At 50.3% G+C, this 24,842-nt stretch overlaps 1 protein-coding gene across 3 annotated transcripts in view; it reads left to right on the top strand.

The window, feature by feature from the left end:
* The window catches only part of LGR6 (leucine rich repeat containing G protein-coupled receptor 6), a 137,606-nt gene that overhangs the window by 103,429 nt on the left and 9,335 nt on the right, over positions 1 to 24,842 (top strand). For all 3 annotated transcript variants that reach the window (XM_040535507.1, XM_040535506.1, XM_040535508.1), the window contains 9 exons: positions 11,238 to 11,306; positions 12,816 to 12,887; positions 13,738 to 13,809; positions 14,929 to 14,997; positions 15,993 to 16,064; positions 18,900 to 18,965; positions 21,159 to 21,230; positions 22,762 to 22,833; positions 23,571 to 23,696. In XM_040535507.1, the coding sequence (XP_040391441.1) occupies positions 11,238 to 11,306; positions 12,816 to 12,887; positions 13,738 to 13,809; positions 14,929 to 14,997; positions 15,993 to 16,064; positions 18,900 to 18,965; positions 21,159 to 21,230; positions 22,762 to 22,833; positions 23,571 to 23,696 (690 nt within the window). The remainder of the gene's footprint in view (positions 1 to 11,237; positions 11,307 to 12,815; positions 12,888 to 13,737; positions 13,810 to 14,928; positions 14,998 to 15,992; positions 16,065 to 18,899; positions 18,966 to 21,158; positions 21,231 to 22,761; positions 22,834 to 23,570; positions 23,697 to 24,842) is intronic.

The following is a 24,842-nucleotide window of genomic DNA, read 5'->3' as shown; positions in this document are numbered from 1 at the left end:
TGAGAGATGACAGAGAACCACCCTGCAGGGCTGCAGGAAGAAACTCCAAGCGTGGCCAAGCCATGCAGCCAGGTGTTAGGTGGCCAAACAGGGTGATACTTGGCATTTTTCAGCCTTCTCCAAAAGACACGGAGTAAATCAGAGTGCTAACATCCTTACATGACACGTTCCTCCTGTAGTCCCTTTGGGTAATGGACTCACCCTTTAAATATAGCGTGAGCTCTGGGGTGCCCACAGGAGATGCAGAGCAGAGCCAGCTGGGAACAGAGATTTAAATACCAAGAAAGTGACAACCGTAACCCATAGGCATGCCCAGAGGGGAATTTCCATCAGCTGGTTGCTCTCTGAGCTTGAGGACCACCACAGTGGGACACCAAGAGGGCTTTGGGTGGTTTTGGGTGAGGAGTGGGGAGGTGACATAAAAGAGGAAAAAAAGCCAAAGGGAAAGACGAGCTTTTCTAAGCAGAAGCAAAGCACGCCAAAAGCTGAGAGTCCAGTCCTGCTGCTCTTCACTTTGCCTCGTTGTTCCGGCTTTGCCTTGTAAAACCTGCCCTGTAATGTATTTCTCCTTACGCTGTTTAATGTGTGCTATAAAACATCAGGCAGCATAACTGGCTTCCAGCTGCTTGGATGGGAGGATCTTAACTTTTATATTTCCTGATCATTTGGGCCTTAATTTCTCAACCTTTAACAATGCAGGGGTTAGGGGAGGGGGATTAGATTGTACCTGTTCTGTAGCATAAGCTTGGTAAGTGGGGATGTTCAAGGAAAAGTTGCCTGCAAAGAGAAGTTTACTGCGGCCAGCAGTGTCGCTGCAATGGCAGAGGTTGATTTTTGCAAACATTCAGTCTTTGCACTCTCGGATCTGAGGAAACAGGGCAGGGGGGAGAACAGGTTTGTTTTTAGAGCAGCAGCAAGGGAAAATGCCATCCAGAGGCCTGTATGGTGCTAATACACGAGCTGAGTTCCCCAACACTGCATCAAGACAGTATTTCTCATGGGGGAACTCCTGTGACATGAATTTCCACGCTGACAATGACTTTGTGCCCGGGTTTCTTCCTTAACAGCTTAGCCCGAAAGCTGACTACTTTTATAAGGTCCTTGAGCTTTGCAGCCAGTCTAAAGGCTGATGAATAATTGCATCAAATCCGCCCTGGATTCTCCATGCCTTGCAGAACTGACTCAGACCTCATTAGATCAGTTATGATAATGTTGAACCTAATTAGCTAGCCATCCGCTTCCCTGGAACATAATTTTTTCATGGAGCAGTCCTGGAAGGGAAGGTGGATGCACAAAGCACCTCCAGATGGCCGTGCCCCAAGTCACTGCCCTCCGCAGGGTGAAGGGATGGAAGGGGCAGGTGACCTGAGACACACCTGAATATATCCAGTACTTCGAGGAGAGCCATGGGGAGGGCATCAAAACGTGGAGGCTGGATTTCAGAGCTGGCCCCCAAGCCCTAGCTCCAACCACCAGCGAGGCAGCAAGGGAGAGATGAAAAATAAGAGCTATGGCTCTCCCAGCGGTACTGCCTGGGGACATGGCCGGGTCCCCTACATGCATGGAGCATGGGCTGAACCGAAAACAGGGCCAGGGCTCCTCACTGCCCTGACACACGCAGCCAACAAGACCCTGATGCTGGCAGAGGGAGGGATGTGTCCTGGCTCTGTCCCCTCTCCCCACCCCACAGCAGGGCTTTGGTGGCTCCCGGGACAGAGGCAGGAATGGGAAATGAACAGCTGCTCCCCAGGACCAGCCCAAAATGCTGAGGGCCTCCAGGCTCTGCCCTAAATAGCAGCAATTTGCCCCCAGAGTGCTGCTCCCCTGACTGCCGATGCATCTGTGGCCCATCTCGGATGGGGACGTGGTGGGGGAAGTGGCTGAGAGAGGCCCCGCAGCCCTGGCTCCTCTCCTCCGCCTGAGCTGACCCCGTCGCTCCCACTGTTCCCAGTGCTCCCAGTCGTTCCCACTTCCCCCTCCCGTCCACACCCTGCCAGCTCCTCCACCAGTCAGACAAAGGAGATAAATCACTTGGAAGGAGCAAATCTTCATTCATTTAAAAACCTTTTAATTTATTTTTAAAAAATAGGGCTAATAAATTAAAAACGTCTCCCAGAAGGGCTGAATCCAAAACCCTCTGGCTCCAGGCGTTTTATCTGCCTAACCTTGCCTCACAGGAAATGCCCTTACCACAGGCTTTCGCAGCGCGCTGCCCTATTATCCGGGTAATTAGTCGAGTCTGTAAATGCAGAGCAGAGCTGGAACCTACTGACTCCTCTGGAGAGCTGGATTTTCTATGGAAGGAAAAAAAAAATTAATATAAAGTACACCTCGGGCGATGAAGGCAGGAGGAAGGAAATGGGAAATATCTCCACCGCAGCTCATACAGGGATCGTTTAACCCTTTAGGGCTGGGCAGGCCTTGCTGTTCTCCTGGAAAATAGTCTGCCAAGTGCTACCTTGCTTTTCAAGTGGGGTTTGGCTCCATCAGCATGTTTTAACCTTTTTTGTGCAGTCTCCTGACACTAATCCCAGTCTGCGCTGTCCCAAAGCATCTGATGGCTTAGACTCCTTGAGGATGCCCTGTGTGCTGCCCTGAGCTCTGCTCCTGGTGCTCCATCCCCACTGTGGGTCAGTGTGGGGCCCCGAGCAGCACCTCAGGGGCAGCCCGGCCCTATGGTCGCATCCTGCTCCGCCGGAGGAGGAAGGGGACTTTAGCAGAGCCTGCAGACCCGACTGCAGGGGACGGAGAAAGGAAGGGTGCAGGTGGGTTTTTGCAGGGAGGGAGCACAGCTCAGGGACCCCATTGCATGGGTCTGTGCCTGGTCCAAAAATGGCTACGAGGTACGTTGCCTGCTCTGATCACTGCATAAATGGAAGGTGACTTTTCCACACAGGCAAAATCTTCTGTAAAACTGAATTGGCAATTTCGCTAACCACCGCCTGGGAGCACAGGGATCAGCCCCTTCCCTTCTGTGGTCCCCTTGGACCAACCGGTCCCTGTTTGCTGCATATCCTCTCCCAAAAGTAGGAGCCTGGACTGCCTCACTGAGCAGCTCAGGCTCTGAATCTGTACCTTCTGACCTGACTCTGAGCTTTGGCAGAACCTGGCCTCATGCAGACAGGACATTCTGGAAAACTAAAAAGAAAAATCAGGGAGTGAAGCCCCCCCACGTCACTGCATTTTTCCATAGGTTATGGCTCTGCTGCAAGGCTCATCCCCTTCCCAGAATTCTACTTGCTCTCCCTTTCCCACCAAGTCCTCACATTGCCCCTCTTGCACCCTGCAGGCTCCCCCATCCCTGAGGCTATCTTGCAATGGCATACAGCACCGGGTCTCCCCAAACCTCCAACCTTTGGGTGTCCAGACACGCGTGCTGTGACCTGTCCCCAACTCCTGTGGCTCCTCAGGCATTATTTTGCTTGAAGCCTTCCCCTCGGATGCAGCCTGGGTGCTGCCTTTCGCAGAGCAGCTGAGGCAGAGCAGTGCCGGAGGAGGGATGCCTCTGCCTCCAGAAACATGAGAGCGAATTGCTTGCCCGTGGAAGGGAGGAGCAGGCACTGCAGGCAGCAAAGAGGGCAGCGGAGGCGAGCTGCGGGCATGCTTTCACCATGGATGTGCTGATGCACAGAAGCTCTGCCCGCACCCCTGCTCCCTTCTCCCAACACCAGCACACTACAGGGGGCCGGGACCCACCGCTTCTGCACCTGGGGATAGGTGGGGGTCCCCAGCATCCTTCCCGCAGCGCAGTTCAGAAACACTGCTGTAGAGCAGGCTTTCTCCCGCCTGCTTCTTCCCCTGCGTGGCCAAGTGCAGCAGCCTTCTCCGTGCCTCCCCTGCCTGAGTCATCAGCTCCATGGTTATTGTCTGTGCATCTGAACGACCGAGGTCCCCGCTGCTCCGCTCTGCGGTCAGCTCCTTTTGTGTCTTGTAAATGATATGTTCATGGCAGCGCTTGTGCTCCCAGGACCCCCCACGAGATCCTGCTCTCAAAGGCTTATTTCAACCTTGTTAAATAAATCAAACAGAATTGAAAACATATTTAATTCGGTACCTTCATCAGTTAGAGAACAGACAGAAATACTGCTTGGAACAGACACATTCTGGGCACCGCTGCATTTTTAAATGGGGAACAGAGCTGTGCGAGGAAGGACTGGCAGCTGCAGACGTACAAGGCAGGACCTACAGACAGGTCCCCCACGCCCCAGCAGTAGAGCTTTCAGTGCCAGTAAACCCTGTAAAGTGGTGCAGCACCATGTAAGTGAGAGGCTGGGATGTTTCCAGGCCAGGGTATCAGCAGAAATCCTTGTACAGAGGTTGCTACTTGCTTCTGGCAGAAGTCGGGTACTGCTGGTACCTGCCAAACTTCTCGCAGTGTGGGGCCCATCTCTGCTCCTTTGGGACACCCACAAACTTTGCAGTTCACCAGCAAAGCCTGTGTACTCCTTAAAATTTGCTAAAACGGGCATTTCTAGAATATGATTGGTTTTCCCGGTGAAAGCACTGACCCCAGCAGATGACTCCCACAATAGTCCATTTCTCTCCACTGTGCACCCTTGGCCAGGCCCCTCTTGGAAGTCTCCGTGAAGGGTACGGGGTTTACGGTGATGCTACGTAAGAGAAATATGGCCCTGAATGGTGTTGTTACCGGCAGGTCCGTAGGTTTGGTGAGCAGCCCCAGTCAGCACAGGCTCCAGTCAGAGGCACCAGAAGGAGATGCTGCACCCCATGGGTTCAGGGGAGCGTGCAGTGCAGTATGCAGACCCTACACTAGATCCATCAGCCATGTCTGGACCTGGCCCAGGTTTCCAGAGATGTGCAGGCACCATGGGCAGGATGCACCTCCCCTGATCCTTGTGGGACCATCAATATATCGGACACCAAGCACATAAAAAAAAATTGTCAGGGTTCAGCAAGCAGATAAATACCCCTCAACACTCCAAAATCCACCTTGTGTGTTTATAACATCAGAGCTGGGGAGGCATAACTGTGTTCTTAAACCTCCTCAGTCATGGGACAGCATCAGCTGAAGGTGCAGGAGCCAGCCAAGGGTGTGCAGCTTCCCAGACACCCCATTTTCACTGCCTTTCCATAGTCCAGACTAAACAGGCAGCTCTTCTCATCTCAAGCTCGACCACAAGCCATGACCTTGATATAATGCATCTGCGTAAGGCTGGCTGGCTGGTGGCAGGCAAGAGGTCAAACTAAATGGCCACGACAGCCCCCTTGGGCTTTAAGACTACCAATTAAATCATTTCCAGTGCTTGATTTGGCCACAGCAACCAGCACGACTAGCGGCAGTGGTAATTACATTTACTGGTAGCTTGGTGAGATGCCAGTGCAGGACAGGTGGAAATGCAAGTCCTTACCGGAGGCTGCACAAAGTGTCTCTCCAGGGCACCACGGTAACATCTCAAACTACTGGCAGCAACCTGCAGTGGGACTGAAATAGTCAGCAAATGTCCCATCTCCAGCTTCTAATCTTATTGCATCTTCAGGTTTATTAGCTGCAAATTTGTGGTGTTTTGTGGCTTATGGAAGAATTTATAGTACTATATAATTTTTTATTTTTTTGGGGGCTTCCTGTGTGGAACCACTAATAGCCCCTAACAGGCAGAAAATTGACCTGAGACTCTTTCCCCTCCTTCTCTCTTTTTGGCCCGATTGAAGATATTAATAGTTCCAGGCTGCATGTTGTCAGCTTCAAATCACCCTGGCAGTTAAAGCCCAAAATAACTGTGCCTTTGATGTCAATTTACTTTTATTTCTAAATAAGCAACAGGGTTGGTTAAGATCGTCCAAATATGAAGCTATAGGCTCACTCTAGAAATAACAACAATGGAAAGCCAGCCAGTTCATTGTGTCTCGGGCAGACCGGGTGACCTTTAAGAGGTTTTCATTTTGACTAGAAGAACAGACAAGACTCCTTCTGAGATCCCACTGCGATGCCTGGAGCTGGTAACTTGGAGCACAACTAAGGAAAGTGATTTTTTATAGTCCTTTCTCTTGCACATCATTTCTGAACTTCTTGGCCGGGTGACTTTGCTTCCAAAAGCCTTTGATAATGGACAAAACTCCCTTCCTAATGCTCTGGCCATTACTTCTTTTTTTTTTTTTTCTATGTACAGTTTTATGAGGTTTCCCAATTGTTTCGGCATGAAGATGGCTGTGGCACATTGTCATCCTTCCACCATGCAATGCTGGCAGGGGATCCGCTCTCCTAGATGTGCCAACAAGCGTTGCACCCCACAGCCAGGACACCCCATACGCAGTGTCCCACAGTCCTGGGGCAGACCCCAGAGCCGGAGCAGCTGAAGACCTCCTCAGAGCCAGCTCCAGCTCCCTTGGGCCTAGAGGCCTCCCTGGCCAGCCCAAGTCCACCCCAGCCCATCTGCCACAGCAGATAGGGGGGATAGTGTCACCTGGTGGCAGGTTTGGCTTTTTGCAGCTTTCCCCATGTCAGACACGAAAGTGCCTGAGCACGGAGCTGGGACCAGCAAAGCATTGCCAAAGCAGCTCAGATAAGGTAAGAGAGAGGCAGCGAACACTTGGAGGTGGTTTCTACACCCCATCCATTTTCCATATCGACCCAGCCCCTGAAAAGGGTTTGGAGATGACACTGACTGGGGCGTGTTCCTCATGGGAGAGCAGGTGGAGAGGAGCAGCGTCTGGGCTGGATGCAGTCCTGCTCGCCTCAGATGTCTGCAGAAAGACCCAAGGACTGAGTTTCACTAAACAAGCAGAAACCTCCTGAGCCCGTGGAGCTCCCCACTGCCACCACCATCTGCCACCTCCCTGTAGGGACAGGTAGGACCATTTCTAGGCCATTATCTGACCCAGAGCCTGATTCAAGCTCTGGGTAGGAAGAGGGAGGGACAGGGAAGCCAACCTTGTTTGCTGCCTTCGGTTTGGGTTTTTGGGAAGAGCTGTCCCACCGCAGGGAAGAGCTGAAGCCTGGGGAGCTCCACGGGTACCTGCTTTGTCCAGCCTCCCCCAGCCAGCTGAAATCCCCAAAATCTGCAGCACTGGAGGCAAGCCAGGGCAGTGTGAGCAGCGCGCAGATCAGGAGCAGTCGGCTGCGAGCAACACTGCGGGGAGTTGTTAATGAGGACAGTCAGGTTTGTTTTCCAGGAGGGAGCTCATCGCCCCGAAAACCAGGAAGCACTGGCAGGAGCGAGCACGGGCACATTGTCTCTCCTAAACAGACTGGGGTTGCTGGCAGCCAGGCTGAAGTGGCATGACTACACCTGGTTGCATTTCCACTTTCCAACAAGCCCAGCATATGCCAGAAGTTAGCGACAGCTTTTTTACCCAGAGGGAGCTGCTTAACACAATGCTCTTTGTATCTGTCAAACACGGGGGGGAGGGAGGCCTGGGGATGCTGCCAGGGCTGGGAAAAGGTGTGTGTTCACTCAGGAAGAATTGGTCCTGTACGTACTTGCACACACACCGTGGTACAAACAAAATGTTCATCTGCTGATGAAAGAACAGCCTGCCTGGAAGAGACACGGGCTGGAAAGGAAATGCATTTCTAGAGAAAGACAGGAGCAAATATTACAGCATGCTGAATTATTCCTTGTAAATAATATTGGTTACGGATCTAACTCTTTTTCTGTTAGTGAATCACAGGTGAGCCAAGCCTCATCTTTGTTGGGCAATACTTTCCATCTGTCGGCTGCTCACAGACACGTCGGGTATTGCTGGGGAGAAACTCAACCCCGGGCCCCGGCATGGAGCTTCTCGCAGCATCGGCGATGCTGCAGAGGTGGGCTGAGGGTCATCTGGGGACAGGGCTCACGCTGCCTCCTCCCTGGGGTCAGTCCCTTGGCATCACCCAGGCCTGTCCCAGAGCCCCAGGTTGTGTTACAGAAAGTTGGGCAAGCGGTGCAGGCACACACCCAGCCTTAAGTAACCTCTGCAGCTTCCTGCGCTGCTGTGAAACCTCCCTGTAACCTTGGAAAGTCCCTCTAGGGTGAGACTTTTAAAGGTATTAAGCATCTTATGCGCAGATAGAGATTTGAGACTGTCAGTCAGTTTAGGCTGCTAATGCCCTCTGATTTCATTCAGTGCAGTGATGTGAACATTAATGGGCTTTGACTGATGCTTTCAAAACGCCCAGCAGTGTCCTCTCTGCACTTCCAATCACTTGCTCTCTTTGTAAACCCATTCCTGTGCCTCTCTGTGCTTTGGCTGAAGCTTTTTGCAAAAGCCTTGCCCTGGCACAAGAGCGTGTACACGAGGTGAGTGATGGACACCTGGCAGGTACAACAGAAAGTTACTGGCTCAGAGCAGCCAAGCAGCAGACAATGAGCTGTGTGCATCTTGCAAACAGTGAGGTCTATGAGCAGCCATGTGTTAGGCTGTTCTTAGGCAGATCGTTTTGGACTCAAGCAGAGGAAACTGGAAAAAAAAACACTGATCCATTGGGACCCAGATGAAAACTGAGTGTGCCAGAGCAAGCTCTTTAGGAGGTGTGGACCTCTCATATCTAATAGAGGGGATGAGGCTTGAGGAGGGGACACCTTGCTCCTGGTTTGCTCCTGGGCCCTGGGGACACAGCTCTGCATGTGCTGGGGCTCTGCCATCACATTGGAGGTTGGACAGGGCTGGGAGGTCTTGTCTGTCACCCTCTCCTGCTGACTGCAATTATTAGACTATTTGAACCTTTTCCAGATCCTTCCATTTGAGGTTTAGGTCCTACAGACCTAAAGGTCCTCCTGGTTCATTTGCTCAAATCCACACGTGCAGTGCAGGCAGCCAGACTCCCTCTGGCTGGAGGAGAGAAAAGCTCCTGGGTGTGCAGAGACAAACCCTGCAGTAATAGGACCTGCCTCGTCCCCTGGGCTGCAGAGGGAATCCAGCAACAAGGTCTGATATGGACCTTTTCAGGGCTGCATAGAATAAAACCCACCCAGGCCAATCTCACATCCTAGGGAATATTTGTCAGGGAGTGACAAGACAGGAAATAAAACCAGAAAAAAAATATGGAGTAAGTGCTATCAGCCTGGAGTCCTGGAACGCACAAAGGAAGACCAATTTGGAGAGACTAACTGGGATGATTTACTGTGTAAATACCTACCGGGCAAAGCGGAGACGGTGCTGTAGAGTAATTCGCATGCAAGGATGCGGGTAAAGGAGAAGACCATGTAAGAGAGAGGGGGGCCAAGAGAGATCATAATGTAATTACCATGCCTGGGCCCAGAGGTTGAGAATTACAAGGTAATTGGGCAGCAACTCATTGCCGTGTAAATGTATGGTTATTTCTGTTCTGTAAACCACAATCCAGGTTACATGGTAATTACTTTGAGGTCCATTAAGTGTAATTATACAGTAATCTCCAGGAGCCAGTAATTACCCTCATGTTCCAAAGTATCTACCACTTAAAACTCGGTGAGTTTCATGCAAGGAGGAAGTAGTCACATGGCTTTCAGGCTTCAATGTCCTGGTCTGTGGGATGACCAGCAGAGGGTCAAATGGTCCCATTTCAGCTGGACCTGCCTCTCCATCAGGCCTGCTAGAGGAGGAACACTGCACGTCTGAACCTCTGCCGGCCACCCCAGGCTCCCTCTACTCAACAACAGGATGGGTGCCTCCAGAGGCCTGATCCTCCCCAGCTGCTAGTGGTGCCCTGAAGCTCAAATGAATAATTTCCTGCAGGTGCCAGCCCGTTCCTGATGTTCCTCAGGGCTCAGGCCTGGGGCCAGTTTTGTTTCACATGTTATCAGTGAGGATGAGGGGATCGCTGCACCTCAGGAGGTTTTAATGACCCCCAGTTGGGCAGGACTGATGGCCTGCTGGAGGGCAGCAGGGTTCTGCAGGGGGACCTGACCAGGCCGGGTAGCTGGGCCACATCCAGCTGTGTGGTGTTCAACAAGGGCAAGTACGGGGTCTGCGCTTGGGGCGCACCAACCCACGCACGGGGCAGGCGTGGGGAAGGGTGCCTGGAAAGCTGCCTGGCAGAAACAGCCCTGGGGGAGCTGAACAGAAGCTAGTGGACCCTGGGAGAGGGGAACAAGGCACTCTGGAGGTGTGAAGCAGGAGCATTGTCCAGCTCTGGGCACTGAGAGACTTGGGGGAAAGGAATCCAGTTGGCAGCAAGAAGGCCACAGGTTTCCTGACCATTGTCAGAACTGGGCAAGTGTCTGAACCTCACTTCCAATATTGCCCTCAGTTTGGGGCCCCTCACTACATGGTCATTGAGTGTGTGTAGAGAAAAGCAGCGAAGCTGTGAAGGGACTGGAAAGCAAGTGATAGAATGTGAGGCAACAGCCTCAGGTGGCACCAGGGAGGATTAGCTTGGACATCGGGAAGAATTTCTTCACGCAGAGGGTGGTCAGGCATTGGAATGGGCTACCCAGGGAGATGGTGGAGTCCTGGAGGTATTTAAGATATGTGTGAACATGGCAGTGAGTGACATGGATTAGTGACGGGACTCAGTAGGTCAGGTTGGTGGTTGGACTTGGTGATCTTGAAGGACTTTTCCATTCTAAATGATTCCGTGATTCTCTGATTCTGGTTGCCAAGCTCTGCACTTGTCATTGTGACCAACTATATCAAATATATATTTTATTTAATTTATTATATAGCACCCAGAATTGTCAATCTCTCTTCCACATCGCTTCCACATTTGGCTCACGGTTTCCAATATGGGGTTCACCTCAGCAATCAGAAGACCTGGACCTCAGCATGTCCCAGTGGCAGGGAGCTATGGGATCCCCAGGATAAGTGCCAAGGGAATTGCCCCTTGCTCTGCAGGTCCCTGCTCCCCTCAACACCCAGCGAAAGCCCTTTAGCAGAGCTGAGCTGAAGCTGTTCTTGTGTTGCTTGTTCTTCCTAACATCCCATTTTGACCTGGAAAGGCAGGAAAAATTACTCATGGCCACAGTGTGTGGGGGTGAGACCCTGGGACAGGGGAACAGGGCACTCTGGAGATGTGAAGCTGTGGCATTGTCCAGCTCTGGGCACTGAGAGACTTGGGGGAAAGGAATCCATTTGGCAGCAGCCCGGCAGCAGCCACGGCTTGGGCTGGCTCTCGCCTGACAGTGCTCCTAGCAGAGAACAGTCCTGCAGCAGGAATGCGTGAGAGTTGATTTCCAGGCAGTGGCTGGATCAGTGCAGTAGGAAAAACCTGTCTCCCATGCTTAACGACCAAGTTTCCATGCCTTCAAAGCACAGATACACTCAGCTGAGTTCCTACAGCAATATTAATGAATGTTTTTCCCTTCTCTGTCTTTCAGGGATCTAAACTACAATGAGCTGTTGGAATTCCCTGGGGCTATTAGGACGCTGGGCCGACTGCAGGAGCTGTAAGATTTTCTATTTATTCCTTTTCAAAAGCATTCCCTGATGGAGAGTGACCAGTAAAGGGTTGCCTGTACTCTGACTTGGGGAGAGCACTCAGTCCAAGCGTTTCTTTTATCTTACCCAGCCATGCACATAAAAGCAGATTATCCCTTTGATTTTCATCAGCTCTAATCACCTCCCCATCACTCTCAGCACTATGGCTGGTGGAGCTGAGTGGGAGATCCCCCTGCCCAGCTTGGAGCAGGTTCCTCCAACAGCTCTTCGTTCCCCTGTGGTGTCTGATGGGCTCAAAGTCCCTCAGATCTCCAACCACTTCTAATGTCCATTCCCCAGACTGGGGCCATAACCATGGAGTTAACTGCGTAATTGTGAGGCCTTGGCTTTTGGATGCCCTGTGCCACCTCCTTTGACATGCCTAAATGGTTTGATCTCTCTTAGGGCAAGATTATAACAAGGAATGCCAAGAATTTATGACCACTTTAGTGGCTAGCTCTCTCTTCTCTAACTGGTCATCCTGGGAGGCACTAAAAATGGGAAAACACCCCAGTTAACACCCACAAAGGTAGAAGACCCAAGATAGGGTCACAGCTAGCTGATGTGGATCTGCAGTTCCTGTGGACCCTAAGATATGTCAAACTGGTGACAGGCTGGGGTGGGACAAAAATAGCTGCTTTGGTGCTTCTTGAAGTGAAAATCTGAAACTACTTTTTTAATTTACTGGAATAATTTCTTGTCAAGAAGATTTCTCAGACCACATATCATAATTACTCTGATATTCAAAATGAGAATAAGATCCTTAATTCACTTTGAGATGGCTTTTGAAATTCACATCACTAAATAAATAATCACTTCAAACAGATATCCAACTAATAGCTAGAGCAGATTCTTCTGGGATGAAACAACCTGGGCATCACCCAGAGCCTGGTCCTGTTGCTGGACACAGCATCCCATGGCTGCCATTCTCTGGCTTTTGTTGTACAGATCAGGCTGTGGTCACAGAGCTCTCTTCTGATGCAAAAGTTTGCTGGTAGCCATTTTCTCAAGCTTAGCCAAAAATATCACATCTTGATCTACAAATTCCTTAAAATCATGAGAGCCAATAGTTCATAGTAGGCTGCACTCTGGCTAACAGCTGTTGAGCTGTAAGGAAGAGACCATCGATAAAAATTGGAATCCATGGATGGTATAAAATAAGCACATTTTGTTTGTTCATTTCCTGTCCTGTTTCCTAGCCTGTAAAACCCTAAGTCCCTGTATTCCTGCTGTGTTAAGTAGACTGACTTATGGATCACCAGACTACACAGAGTAAATACAGCAGAATGAGACCTTTGTCCTGCCAAATAACAGACCTTGTTCACATGCTGGGCTGATGCTACAGCCAGGACAGAGCTTGCACATCTTATTTTATGTGTGGTTTTTAAAGATTCTCTGCTTTTAAAAGTGTTGAGGAAAAATGGCATCTCCAAGCCTTTCTAATGCATTAATATCAAGATGTTTGTTTCTCCCAACAGTGGTTTTCATAACAACAACATCAAAGCTATTCCAGAGAACGCATTTGTTGGGAATCCCCTCCTCCAAACAATGTAAGAAAATTAAACAGTGTTTCCTAAATCCTTATGTTCCCTGGAAAGAAGCGCTTCCTGATGTCTTTGGTTGGGATTTCTGATGGTTTTCAACTGACCACAATTTGACATTTGTTGTATATAGGCTAATGTAAGCTGAATTCAGCTCCTTCTCAGCTCTGCTTCAGCTTTTCTGCCACAGGTTCTCCTTTACCCTCAGCTGAATTCTGTTGCAGTTAACAAGGCTGATAGCAGTGAAGGAAGAATAAATGGGAGGTCTGCACAGAAACTGTGCAGATAACAGGGTTTTCTAAGCCCTGGTTGACATCTGCCTGTACATTTTCTCCATGTTCAGAACTCATGTCCCCACTGGATCTGCCTGTCTGAAGTCTCTCACAGTCAGTGGGGAGAAAGTGCTTCTTCTAGGAGGTGATACAACTCCTCCTAAAACTGGTTGGATCCTACGAGAGTTCACTTCTCTCCACTGACTGTGACAGGTAGGAAAGATGCTGGTGCTGTGGATATGTAAGGTCAGAGGAGGTGTCATTAAGTGCAAGGTGTTTCCCAGCAGGATCACAGCACTATAGAAGGGTTGAAGGAGGGCTTTGCATCTTTCTAGCCTGCCTGGTTCAGCAGAACCCTTAGGGACCCTTCCAGAGCAGCAGGATTTGAGACCTCAGATTAATCAATGTTCAGCCAAAACAGGCTGGCGGGAGAGCCTGGGGCTGTCTGGAGAAGAAGGGTTCCTCACAGGATGGCAATAGCAATTTCTGCACAGCTTACTACTAGTTGCTCCAAGGCTCTTGATCTGTAATAGCATCTTCTCCTGCATACACAGCAGAATCTAACCAGTTACTCATTTCCTTTGCAGCCATTTCTATGACAATCCCATCCAGTTTGTTGGACAGTCTGCTTTCCAGTACTTGCCAAAGCTACACACTCTGTAAGTTCACCAAGCAGATCCTCAAGGAGGTAATGCAGCCAAGCCCCAAGCCTTGGGAGCTGGACACCTTAGCAGCCTTCTCCGCTTGCTCTTTCCTAAAGGCCTTCTGCCAACAATAGATGCAACTCTTCTGGCCAGCCCCAAAAGGAGTGAGCCAATGAGTAGACACTGTAGATTTTTTCTGCTGAGGGAGAATAATTTTGATAAGGGCATTTTGGAGGGGGCAATTTGTTCCTCCTGCCTACCTAGCTGACGAGCACCTGAAGAATCTTCCAGGGTCTCCATAGGTGCATCAGCACCAGCAAAGACCATACTCACAAGCACCTCTACACTTTCTGCATGCTGCTCAAGCAAGCCCTGCACTGCTGTGTTTTTGCCCAACCACATCCCATTACACAATCATCATGGCACAAATAACCTTTCTGGACAGCCAGCGGTGACAGAGCTTCCTTCACGTGCACAGCCCCAAGCCTGCTCCAGGGCCGCCACCATGTGGTGGGCACCACCTGGACCAGAACAGTTGCTCCAAGTTGGCCTGGTCTGGCTGGCTGGCCTTTTGGCAAACCTGTTGCAGCACAGCCCTGAATATTGAGGCAGAGGCAACCTCAAAATCTCTCCTTGTAAGCCTCCCCCAGCCTGCCACTGCAGGGACATAAACTCAGGCAAATAATAAATCCTCCAAACACCCATCCATTTTTTAGCGCCAAATGCGCAGACTCTGGGAGGCTTGGGTGGGATGCCCTTCTGCATTCCCAATGGTAACTGGGTTTTGTTTGTTTGTTTGTTTTGTTTTGTTTTTCTAAATTTAATTTGGGTAGAAATCATTCCAAGAATGTCAGTGATTGGAGGAGGGACTGAGCTTGCCAAGCCTCCCTGCACAGAAATACTGAACTCTGGCTCAGTGCATCTGTGCTGCATGAGATGTCAGCTCTGCCGAGCCAGCAGTGGCATGCTGATGGGAGTGACACCTTTGGATCTGGGCCTCTGATCACCACATCTGGGTGCGAGGAAGCAGATTTGCCACCATGACATTTGGGAGCAGTTGGGTCTGGGACCTCGGGCAGCTGCACTTGCTTCTGAGCCCTCTGCCCAACTCACTTCACCCTCATTTCTCTGCAGGTCGCTCAATGGTGCAACGGACATCAAAGAATTCCCAGACCTTAAAGGCACCACCAGCCTAGAAGTTTTGTGAGTGGCAAATCTCTCCCTTTTATCCTGCTATTTGTGCTCTTCCCTCTTCAAGGCGGTCCAGGCTGTTTCAGCGAGGACAACTTTTGCAGTGCTCTGCCTCTCCCTGGTCACTCACCTCTCTGCTTCGTTTCACCCCTGTGGCTCCTGAAAGCAGCTTTCTTCTCCGTGAGTTGCTCTCTCGGTACTGTTGAGCATGCTCTGATCTTTTTTTTGTTTGTTTTTTTTTTTGATTATTTTCTTCCTTTCCTTCTGTGTCTGTGAAGGAATGAGCCTTTGGGTGCAGTGCTTCAGCATGGTCTGTTGAGATCCAGTGCCTCGCTGCCCATCCTGGGACCAGCACTGGCAGTGCAGTGCAGTGCAGGGATGGAAATATCTGCTGTGTTTGCCACACATCTGCTGCCTGGGCTGAAGGCTTCCACAGCTGGTCTGGCCCCATCCTCACACCACCAGACCCAGGAGATCAGGCACCTGGAGGACATGCTGTCTCCAGCCACCCGTGGTTCTCCTCTGCGGGGCACTGGTCCACGAGCTATGCCCAAACTGGGAGCACTGCTGAGCACCTGGGCCCAGGAGTGTGCCCTGCCTGGCCATGCCTTGCTGCAGAGACCCAGGGACATGCCATCCATGCCCCAAGCACAGGTTTCTGAGGCAGCTGTGGCTCCAGGCAGATCACCAGTCTGGACAATGAGGAACTGGGACAGCAGAGTGTGCCTCGGAGGGTACAGCCGCCTGCCCTTGGCATGGCCAAGGACACCAGTGAATTCAGTACCCAGAAGTGTCCCAGAATTTCTTTCAGGCACATTCACCTTCACCAGGTCCAGCAGCAGTGCCCATTTTCCAAGTCAGTTTTTGTCTCTCTCCGGGTATTTCATTATCTCATTGATGTTGTCTCTCCTGCCACCATGTGGGGCTGGTAGCTGGACGTGTGGGTAGCAGAGTCTGTGTGCTGGCCCTCACCAACACCATTTCTTCTCTTTCCTCCACTCCTCTAGGACCTTGACCCGTGCAGGCATCCATTTACTCCCCAGAGGGATGTGCCAGCAGCTGCCCAGCCTCCGAGTCTTGTGAGTAACACAAGTTTCTCTGTCCTGCCTTGTCTTCAGAAAAGCACCGTCAGGACCCAGGCTTTCTCCTTGCCCAACACAGGGGGACTAGCTATGGAAGACCATCCCATGGTTCTTGTTCCTGTTACCTTTCCCAAGGTGAAAACACCACCTTCTTGGATACTACCTTGACTTCCGCATATTCTTGAACTTGCTCACCTCATCCTAGCATAGCCCCAGTGTGGTTCTCTGGATGGCTATGAGCAATAAGGCACAGCCACATTTGTCTCCTGCTTGCTCTGCAGCAGTAGGAACCGTCTGCCCCATGCAGGGAGGGTAGAGAGGGTGCAATGGGCACTGGGTAAGAAGAGCAGCAGCATTTCAGGTATACAAATCACAAAAAACGGGGTTAAATGACATTTCATACAATGTCTTCCTGCCATTGTGGCTCCAGCAAGTGCCATCATCTTCACACCCCAGCAGAGGACACACCTGACCAGGTGGAGACCTGCAGGGCCTCCTGGCCCCAGCTCTGGTCCTTCACACGGTGCAGCAGTGGCAGATTGGGGTTTTGCTCTCAGTCTCTAAATTGCTTTGGCCCTATCTGCTCAGCAAGGCACTGAAGGATGCTGAGTGGGAGAATGTGCTTTTTCCTTAAGCTGGTACACGATGGAATCAGCTCCTCATTGACTCCTGCATCTTCTCAGGAAGCACACCCCTCATTCCTGAGGTCCCCAACCTTTTCTTCAGTCAAAGACATCCTCAGGAAGTGAGTCATGAGCCAGATTTATACAAGTTTGGAGCCTTAGGGCAAGAAGGAGGCTTGCCTCTCATCAGTCTTTATACAAGCAAGCTGAAAATGAAAACAAGTTTGTTCCAGGAAAGCAACAGGAGTGAATTCCTGATCACAGAAGTTGGAAACAAGAGAAAAGCATAAAAATAAAAGGATACAATTTGTAACTTAGCAGATTACAGCATTTTGGCTCCAGCTGTCCCTGTAGGGAAGATCTCTCAGCTTTAGACATCTGGACCAATTCAATGGACATCTTGCCACCAAAGTGTAGCCTTTGGAATGGCCCAGGCTGTAGGGTCCCATGTGCTCAGTTTATGTTTGCAAGTTATCAGCCTGTAAACCTTCACAGCAGAGCCTGTACTTCATGTCTGCCCCTCCTTGTGAGCGAGGTTTTTTTTGGGACACCCCACCTTGTTCCTTCTTCCTCTTTCCCAGTTAATTTTACTGACATTAATTGCAATGCTTTCAGAGTTTGGAGAGAGGGTATATGGGCCAATGTTTGCGCATGTTTACATCTCTCTTGCCTTTGAAATGTGTTGGCCTTCTGTCCCTTCAGAGCTAGCGGTTGTTCCTGCTGCTTTCCCCCATTTTAACAGCCCCTTGGCTGTTCGTCAGGTTAACATTACAACTGTGACACATCTGAACAGAGACGGTATTTTTAATGCCACATTTCTGCCGCCCCCCTGCGGCTCACCTCATGCTGCAGATTGTCTGCAGAGATCTTGCACAGTGGCTGTGGGACCCATTGCATGAGAACCACTGAGAAGTGGCTGATGCTGCAGCTCTTTCTCTGCTCTCAGGGACGGTCTCCAAAGCCAAACACAAAAATTTGGGTTGGTTTTTCCCTTCCTTTTCCTTCCCACCACAGAACACTTGCAGGGAGGGGGCTGGCAAAATAATAATAACAATAACAACAATAATTTAAATGTTTTAGTAGTAAAATATTGGCAGAAATGTGGAGAGTTGAAAGAAAGGTCAGATACAAATCTTTCCCCTGGGATACCTTTCCCTTGAGCAGCCATGAATCCAGCCCCTGGCACTTAGGAAAAGAGATGATTTTAAGTGTTACCCCTTACTCAGCCCATTTTGGTTTTAATAAATTCACATCAAAGCTGTGCCAGGATAGGTGACTACCAAGTCACTCTGCCTTGGACATCCCACAGGGACATGCAGGAGCGGGAACAGGAGTTTGCTGGGAATCATTTTCAAGTGGCAGCACTTGAAAAGACAGGGGTCAGGGATGCTCAGAGTTGGTAATGTCCTGTACGGATCCCTTGCCTGTACTATGGTCCTTTCCTTCTCCCTGGGGAGATGCAGGGAAAGGCCAAATGGAGTGATAGGCAGGCAGGTTTGCTGCGCCAGGAAGGAGGCAAGGCAGCTGGCTGGCTGCTCGGCTGGCCAAAACCTCCCCAGGCTCTGAAAGCACATCTGCAGCTTTTGTGCGCTCACCCATCCACAGCAGCAGGATGGGAGCTCTGGCACAGGAAAGCACGGCTGTGCACAGCAGAAGTTGGCAGGGATGCATTTCACGGTTGACTTGGAGCTGGGGAGGAGCATGGCCTTGAGGAAAAACCCACCCCCAGCTGTAGAAGCAGCTCCTATGGTCTGCAGCTTGTGCTGGAGGGAGCTGGGCTGGGGCTGGCTGAGTGGGTGAGCCACAGCACAATCCTTGCATAGCACAAAGATGCTCAGAGCAAGTGTCAGGTGTGTGCAGAGTGGAGATCCCCTCACCTGGGGGTCCTGCTCCCTAGGCTGTGCGCAGTGTAAGTCATAGAATCATAAAAAAAGAATTATAGAACCATCAAATCGTAGGATCATAGGATGGTTGGCTTGGAAGGGACCTTAAAGATCATCCAGTCCACTCCCCTGCCAGAAGCAGGGACATGTTTTACAAGATCAGGCTGCCCAAAGACCCATCCAACCTGGCCTTGAACACTTCTAAGGATGGGAAGCCGTCATCCCTCCCACTCTGGCAATACCTGTTTCCCAAGAGAGGGCTCAGGGGCACTCTCTTTTGATTTATTTTTTTCCCTAACATTTCCGTGCTGGTTCCTTCCCTGCAGAGAGCTGTCGCACAACAAAATCGAAGATCTGCCCAGTTTCCACCGGTGTCAGCGGCTGGAGGAGCTGTGAGTAGAGACCTTGCTTGCGCCGTGCTCTGGGGCAAAAGGGTCATCTCTGGAGGGAGAGGCAGCCCCCAAACACAAAACTCAGCCATCACCCAGCACTGGGAGAGCTGAGCACTGTAACTCGCTGTTGGGACTGCAAACGGGACAGAGCTCCATGCTTTGCCCTTGTGCAAATAGAGAATAAAAATACATTCCCTGTGCATAGGAGCTTAATTCACTTGAGGTTTTTCAGAGGTCTCAGACACAGCAAGCAGAAGTAGGATGTGACAGCACTGAAATTTTGCTTTGCTAATTCAAGTTCCAGACATGAGCTAATCAAGAATGGGATTTATCCCATTCCATGCCGTACCATAAACAGCTGCTTCAAGGAGTGGTCCCAAGCTATGGGTGCAAAGTGGCTCTCACCCACACTGCTTAGGGCTTGCCACTTCGTGGAGGAGATTGATGCTTTGTTTATGAATAGCGCTTGATCTGGGTCTCCTCTGGGCCCTGGGACATGCCCCCATTGCTCCAAGACACAGTTATTCATGCTCGGTTTAAAGTGTCCAGAGACCTGACCCCAGAAACCCTGCAAACCTAACTAACAGAAGTTCTTGCCCTTTTTGAGGAAATATATATATGTATATATATATATATATATATAAAATAGACTCCATGCTTTTACAGATTTCTGCAATCTGAAATAATAGGTGTGTGGGAGCAGCATCCCCACAAAAATACCACGAGAGGCTGTCCCTGCTCCCTGCAGCACCCCAGCCTGCGCAGCCAGAGCAGTTCATCCAGCCTTTGCAAAGCCAGGCATTCGGGCACTGTGAAATCACAGGAAAACTGGAGTCACACAGCCCTTGCTGCCTCTTTGGGAGCTCTGAGGACAGAGCTAGATCTGCAAGTATTTTTATCTATAAAAATAGGAAATGTTTTAAAAAACAGAAGAAGTATCCAAATAATGACAAACTTCCAGAATTCCAAACCTGTGATTTTATGCATGGTACCTAAATTTCTTCTTACAGTATCTCATAATATGCCAAATTCAGACTTAACATCAATATAAAAGCACAGTTAATCCCTCTTTCAGTCTACTGAAGTCAGACAGAGTGTGTTTTAAATCACATTTTCTTACAGAATAAGAATTTGAATCCTTAAGCCCAAAGATATCGTCTGTAAGACCCACTCCCACCTGATACCAGCATTCCTGCTGGGAAATAAGTTGAAAATAAGTCTGGTGGTGTGTGGTGGTACAGCCTGGTATGCAAACACCTTGTGTGTGCCAGTCGCTCTGCTGTAGCTGCCAACGTGCAGGTTTTTACCTGCAACACGCAGGTGGTCCCTTGCAGCTAAACATCCTTGGATTATTTTTCACTGACTTGCCCCAATATTCCTGCTTCCCTCTCCCACTCAGTGCCCCTCTACCTGCGACCCCCAAATTTGTGCAGAGCTCCCTAAGTGCTCTCGTTTGAAACCCTAACTAGAAGTATGAGCGATGCCTTTTTGGCTACATGGGACACTGAGAAACCACCAGTAGATTAGATGCAAGAGCCTCAAGCCCCTGCCTCTGAAACGTGAATATGTGGCCAAACACCAGCTGAAACATCACAGCCATTGCTTGTAGGTCCTTGTGAGCAAGTCTGAGATGATTCAAGACCATTTCTGAGTCTGAAAGGCAGGCTAGCTACCCAACAAATCCCCTGGGTAGAGTACGAAGCAGTGGCTGCTGCCCCTTGCAGAAGGTCACACTTCTGCAGGTCAGGGAAATCGCAATTTTGAGGAACTTAGAAAAAAAATATTCACCATTGTTACACACCAGGGAAAAGAAAACTGCAAAACTGTGAATGTTTCACATGAAGTGGATACTTGAACCAGTTCTGGACGTCTTGGGAGGGCTGTGTGCAGACCGTAGGTCAGTCAGCAAACACCTCCCTGCCCTGCCTTGGGAGGGCAGGAGGCTGCTGGAGGGGATGTAAGCCACGGTGGCATCAAAAGAAGAGGTTGTATGGGCCCTGGAGCTGCCCGTGGGAGAGAATGGCTTTGAGCTGCTTTGTTCCTGCTCATTTACCCCTTGAAATAAGAGCAGATTTTCCAGACACAAATGACTTCTACTGTGATAGTTTGCTTCTGCTGCAGAGGGACACAGAGACCCATGAAGTATGAATGCTGCCTTCAGCTATTTTCTCAGACCAGTTTCTGTTTTTTCAGTGGCCTCCAGCACAACAGGATCCATGAAATCAGAGCAGACACCTTTGTGCAGCTGATGGCCCTGCGCTCCATGTAAGTACCGCCAGGTGTGGCTGGCAGTGGGAATGACCAGGCTTTTTGCTTGGGGAAGGAGAACTGTGAGCACTGAGCCAGGCTGATGTGGAGTTTCCCAGCCCCACTCCCTCTGTCTCTGTTCTGAGGCTTCACGTTCTCCCTGAAGCTGTCCAGTCCCTCCTCTACTTCCAGTCCCTTCCAGAATAGAGGCAGCCGTGCTTAGGGCTCAAGTCTTCTCCCTGGCTTCACTTCTGCATGCAGACACCCCTGTGAATAAACTCCTTGCATGTCAGGCTTACTGCCCACACATGCAGAAACTCCACACCACATGCGCTACCACACACTGCAACTCAAATATTACATGCTACACATGGACACCTGCCTCCTAAATGCCCTTAGAGGCATTGATTCATGGCAGGGATTTACCATGGTGTGCATGAGCTCTAGCAGCCTTTTCCCTACACAGCCTAGTCCTGGGTCATCCAGGAACACTCCTGGGCCTCACATCAATGCAGAGCATCTCATCTGAGTAGGGATTGTCTCCATAAAACTCAAAGAACATGTTAGATGTACTAAGTGCACACAAGCATGCAGATACCGTACACACATAGTGACCTTGCAGTAGACAGCTCACTTAAGTACTTGTCACCTTTCAGAAGCTAGTAAGGCTTTGTAGGGTGTGATTCTCTCTGAGATGTATGGAAAGAGCCCTTCAATTGCAGATGGTCTTTATTTACTGTTCTGCTGGGAAGTGAACTGAATCACATAGAAGCTTTTTCCCACAGTGCAGCAATTTGAGTGTCATTTAATAGGCCATCGTTCCCAGAGATTCGTGTGTGTCATGGGACCACAACTGCACAGGAACATTCACGTACTACATGTAACACCACAGGCAGCACACAAATGCAAGCATGCTGCTGTCACAGTACAGTCACACAACTGAGCATGTAAGTCCTAGCATTTGTCTCTGGGTGCCTGTAGGAAAGGTTCATCTTACCCACCCTGGCACCCTGGCTCCCTTCAGAATGGGAGAGATGTGGAGAGATGTGGCAGGTTGCTCATGTCGTCAGCCTTAGAAGGAGAAGAAATGGTTCTTGACATACTGATTCCTGTCTGCTTATGACAGAGGGAGGTGAAACCTCTAGGTCAGATGGAAACAGAGGGTATGAGGTTACTGAGGTGCTTCATTGAATCTTTTCCATACCCATCCAACTGCACATGACAGGCAACACTCTCAGATGACCTTGGTTCACCTTCCACACAGCTCCTGAACTTATTTGTCCTTGTCTGGGTGCCCAGCAGTGTGACCGCTTCAGAGATGCTCTGGCACTAAGGGCAGACTAAGTAACCTGCTTACTCTGTTAAAAACTACCCAGATACAGACTCAAACATATTTGCCTCCAGGGAGCTGCAATAAGACAGAACTCGCTGCCAACCAAGGGACTACAGATTCCACACTTGTTCGCATCAAAGCCCTTGCCCAGGCCAGTGTCAGCAGCTTCACTCTCCTGTTCTGCACCCCTCTTACTGGCCTGTCCTTGCCTTGCAGAGACCTGAGCTGGAATTACATCCAGTTTATTCACCCTGAAGCCTTTGTGACGCTGCAGTCGCTCACCAAGCTGTAAGTTGCGGTGATATTTCTTTGCCAGTGGGTCCCTGAAAGCAGGTATCTGAGCACCTCAGACTGACTCCCGGAACTACGGGGGCACCAGAGGTCATTTAGCTGTCAGAAGGGTGCGGTGCTGAGGCCTGAGGTGTGCATCTCAGCACTGATGTGAACAAACCCAATCCCAAAGTTTCCTATCAGTATTAAAGGGATGATGAGATTGCAGATGAGGTCATCTTCAAGATGCTCTCACCCTGAATGCTTAAGTCAGTACTTCCACTTTCTGATGCTTTCACGCCTGCCTTGGATGCCTTTATTGAAGATCAGCATGATAGTGCATTTCAGCAGGAGTCACGGCAGACCACCTTTGCTGGCTCTGGAGGGGTTCCCAGTCCACAGTTCCCTCACTAAGACTTTTGGGTATTTTATGAGCCGGGAGCTGCAGTCATACCTGACCTGCTGTGGGGGAAGTGGCAGGGAAAGAGATGCATGGGGCAGGTGCGTGCACAGGGAAGTAAATATCACAGAGAGCTTTCAGCATGGGCCTTAACCCCTGCCCCTCATTTCCCCCAGGGATTGCAGTATCCCCATTAACTCCAGAGGACCCTGGGCCCATGCAGCACCCAGCCCCATTTCAGCCACACATTTCAGGAAGAAAGCAAGAGAGTCAGCATGCCTCTCTGAGCCGCTGATGGCTAAGATACCACCAGCACAAGCTGACCGCGCTCTACCTCTCTGCTTTTCCTTCACAGGGACCTGACTGACAACCAGCTGGTCACGCTGCCCCTGGATGGTTTGGGTGGACTGACCCATCTGAAGCTCCAAGGCAACCCGGCGCTCTCTGAGCCCTTCACCAAGGAGAGCTTCCCCAAAATGAGGTACTGGTTGTGCCCTGGGCCTTGTTCACTCTTTCCCTTCTGGCTCTTGCTGCAGTCTGTATTTGTTTATATCAATCAGCCTCCTGCTTTCCTTGTTTATCTCATGCTTTCCTCCATCCTTTCAGGCCAATAGGTTGAGGAAGCTTCATCTGCTGCTAACAAGCCTCATCTTTTAAAGTCTTCCATGGGAAAGCGATGATGCGCTTCTGGGCCTGCCACCCCCATCCCCAAACGCACACACACAAGTGGAAAGCGTGGAGCAGGCCCAGCTCAGGGCTTCTCTCAATGGAAAACATTCCCAGAAGCCAGTCCTAGCTAATGACATCCAGCTTTCCTTCAGTAAACTCTGTTTGTGTGGCCGTGTCTTGTCTGCTATGGATTAATGAGGAGCCCGAAGGGGTCAAACAGAGCAAGACAAGGCTGCAAAAAGCTTGGCGTACAGTGCTGCACCACAGGCTCCGGCTCTCCCTTCTCTTTCTTAGCAGTGGGTCTTCAGCACAGCACTTAAGGGGCCTACAGTGCAGGTGACTCAAATTTTCCCCAGGTAAAGCCATCTTTTGCATGGGTCTTCCAGGCAGTTCTTTGGGAGCCATGGATGCATGAGCTGATGCTTCCACCCATCCAGTACAAGCCGAGGGCTCCCAAGGCTGGAACTTCTCACCTTTAGGCACCTCCTCACAGGTCATTGTATCAGTGCTGGGCTTAACAGCTCAGGTCCCCTGAAAAGCATTGATCTGTCACTTGGGTCTGCCTTGGCAGTAGTGCCTGCAGGGCGTTCTCTTGTGATTTTTCTGACTCATCATGGCTGGTATCTGCTGCATGACTGCTTTCCAAACGGCAGGGGATCCCAGAAGCTTCTGGAGGGCTTTCCACACCCAGGATGCCAGTCCTCTGAGCAGAGTGGGTCGAATTCAGCACTTCCAGGAGCATTCCTCCTCTGAACTCATTCCACTAACAGCTGTGGGGCTGGTTTGGATTTCTACCAGAGAGACCAAGACTGAGGGAGTGGTTCATTGAAGCAAGCCAGGCCATAGGCCCGTTAACGTTCCCTAAATTTTGGGGTACTGCCACTAAGCATTTTTATTCTTAGGACATATGTGTGGAGGAATCATCTGAGAAAGATTCCTAGCCATCCTGGGAGGATCT

The sequence above is a fragment of the Cygnus olor genome, chromosome 24 (assembly GCF_009769625.2).
Source record: "Cygnus olor isolate bCygOlo1 chromosome 24, bCygOlo1.pri.v2, whole genome shotgun sequence".
In the NCBI taxonomy this organism is placed as follows: Eukaryota; Metazoa; Chordata; class Aves; order Anseriformes; family Anatidae; genus Cygnus; species Cygnus olor.
The sequence above is the reverse complement of the archived record's forward strand: the minus strand, read 5'-3'. Positions and strand labels throughout refer to the sequence as shown.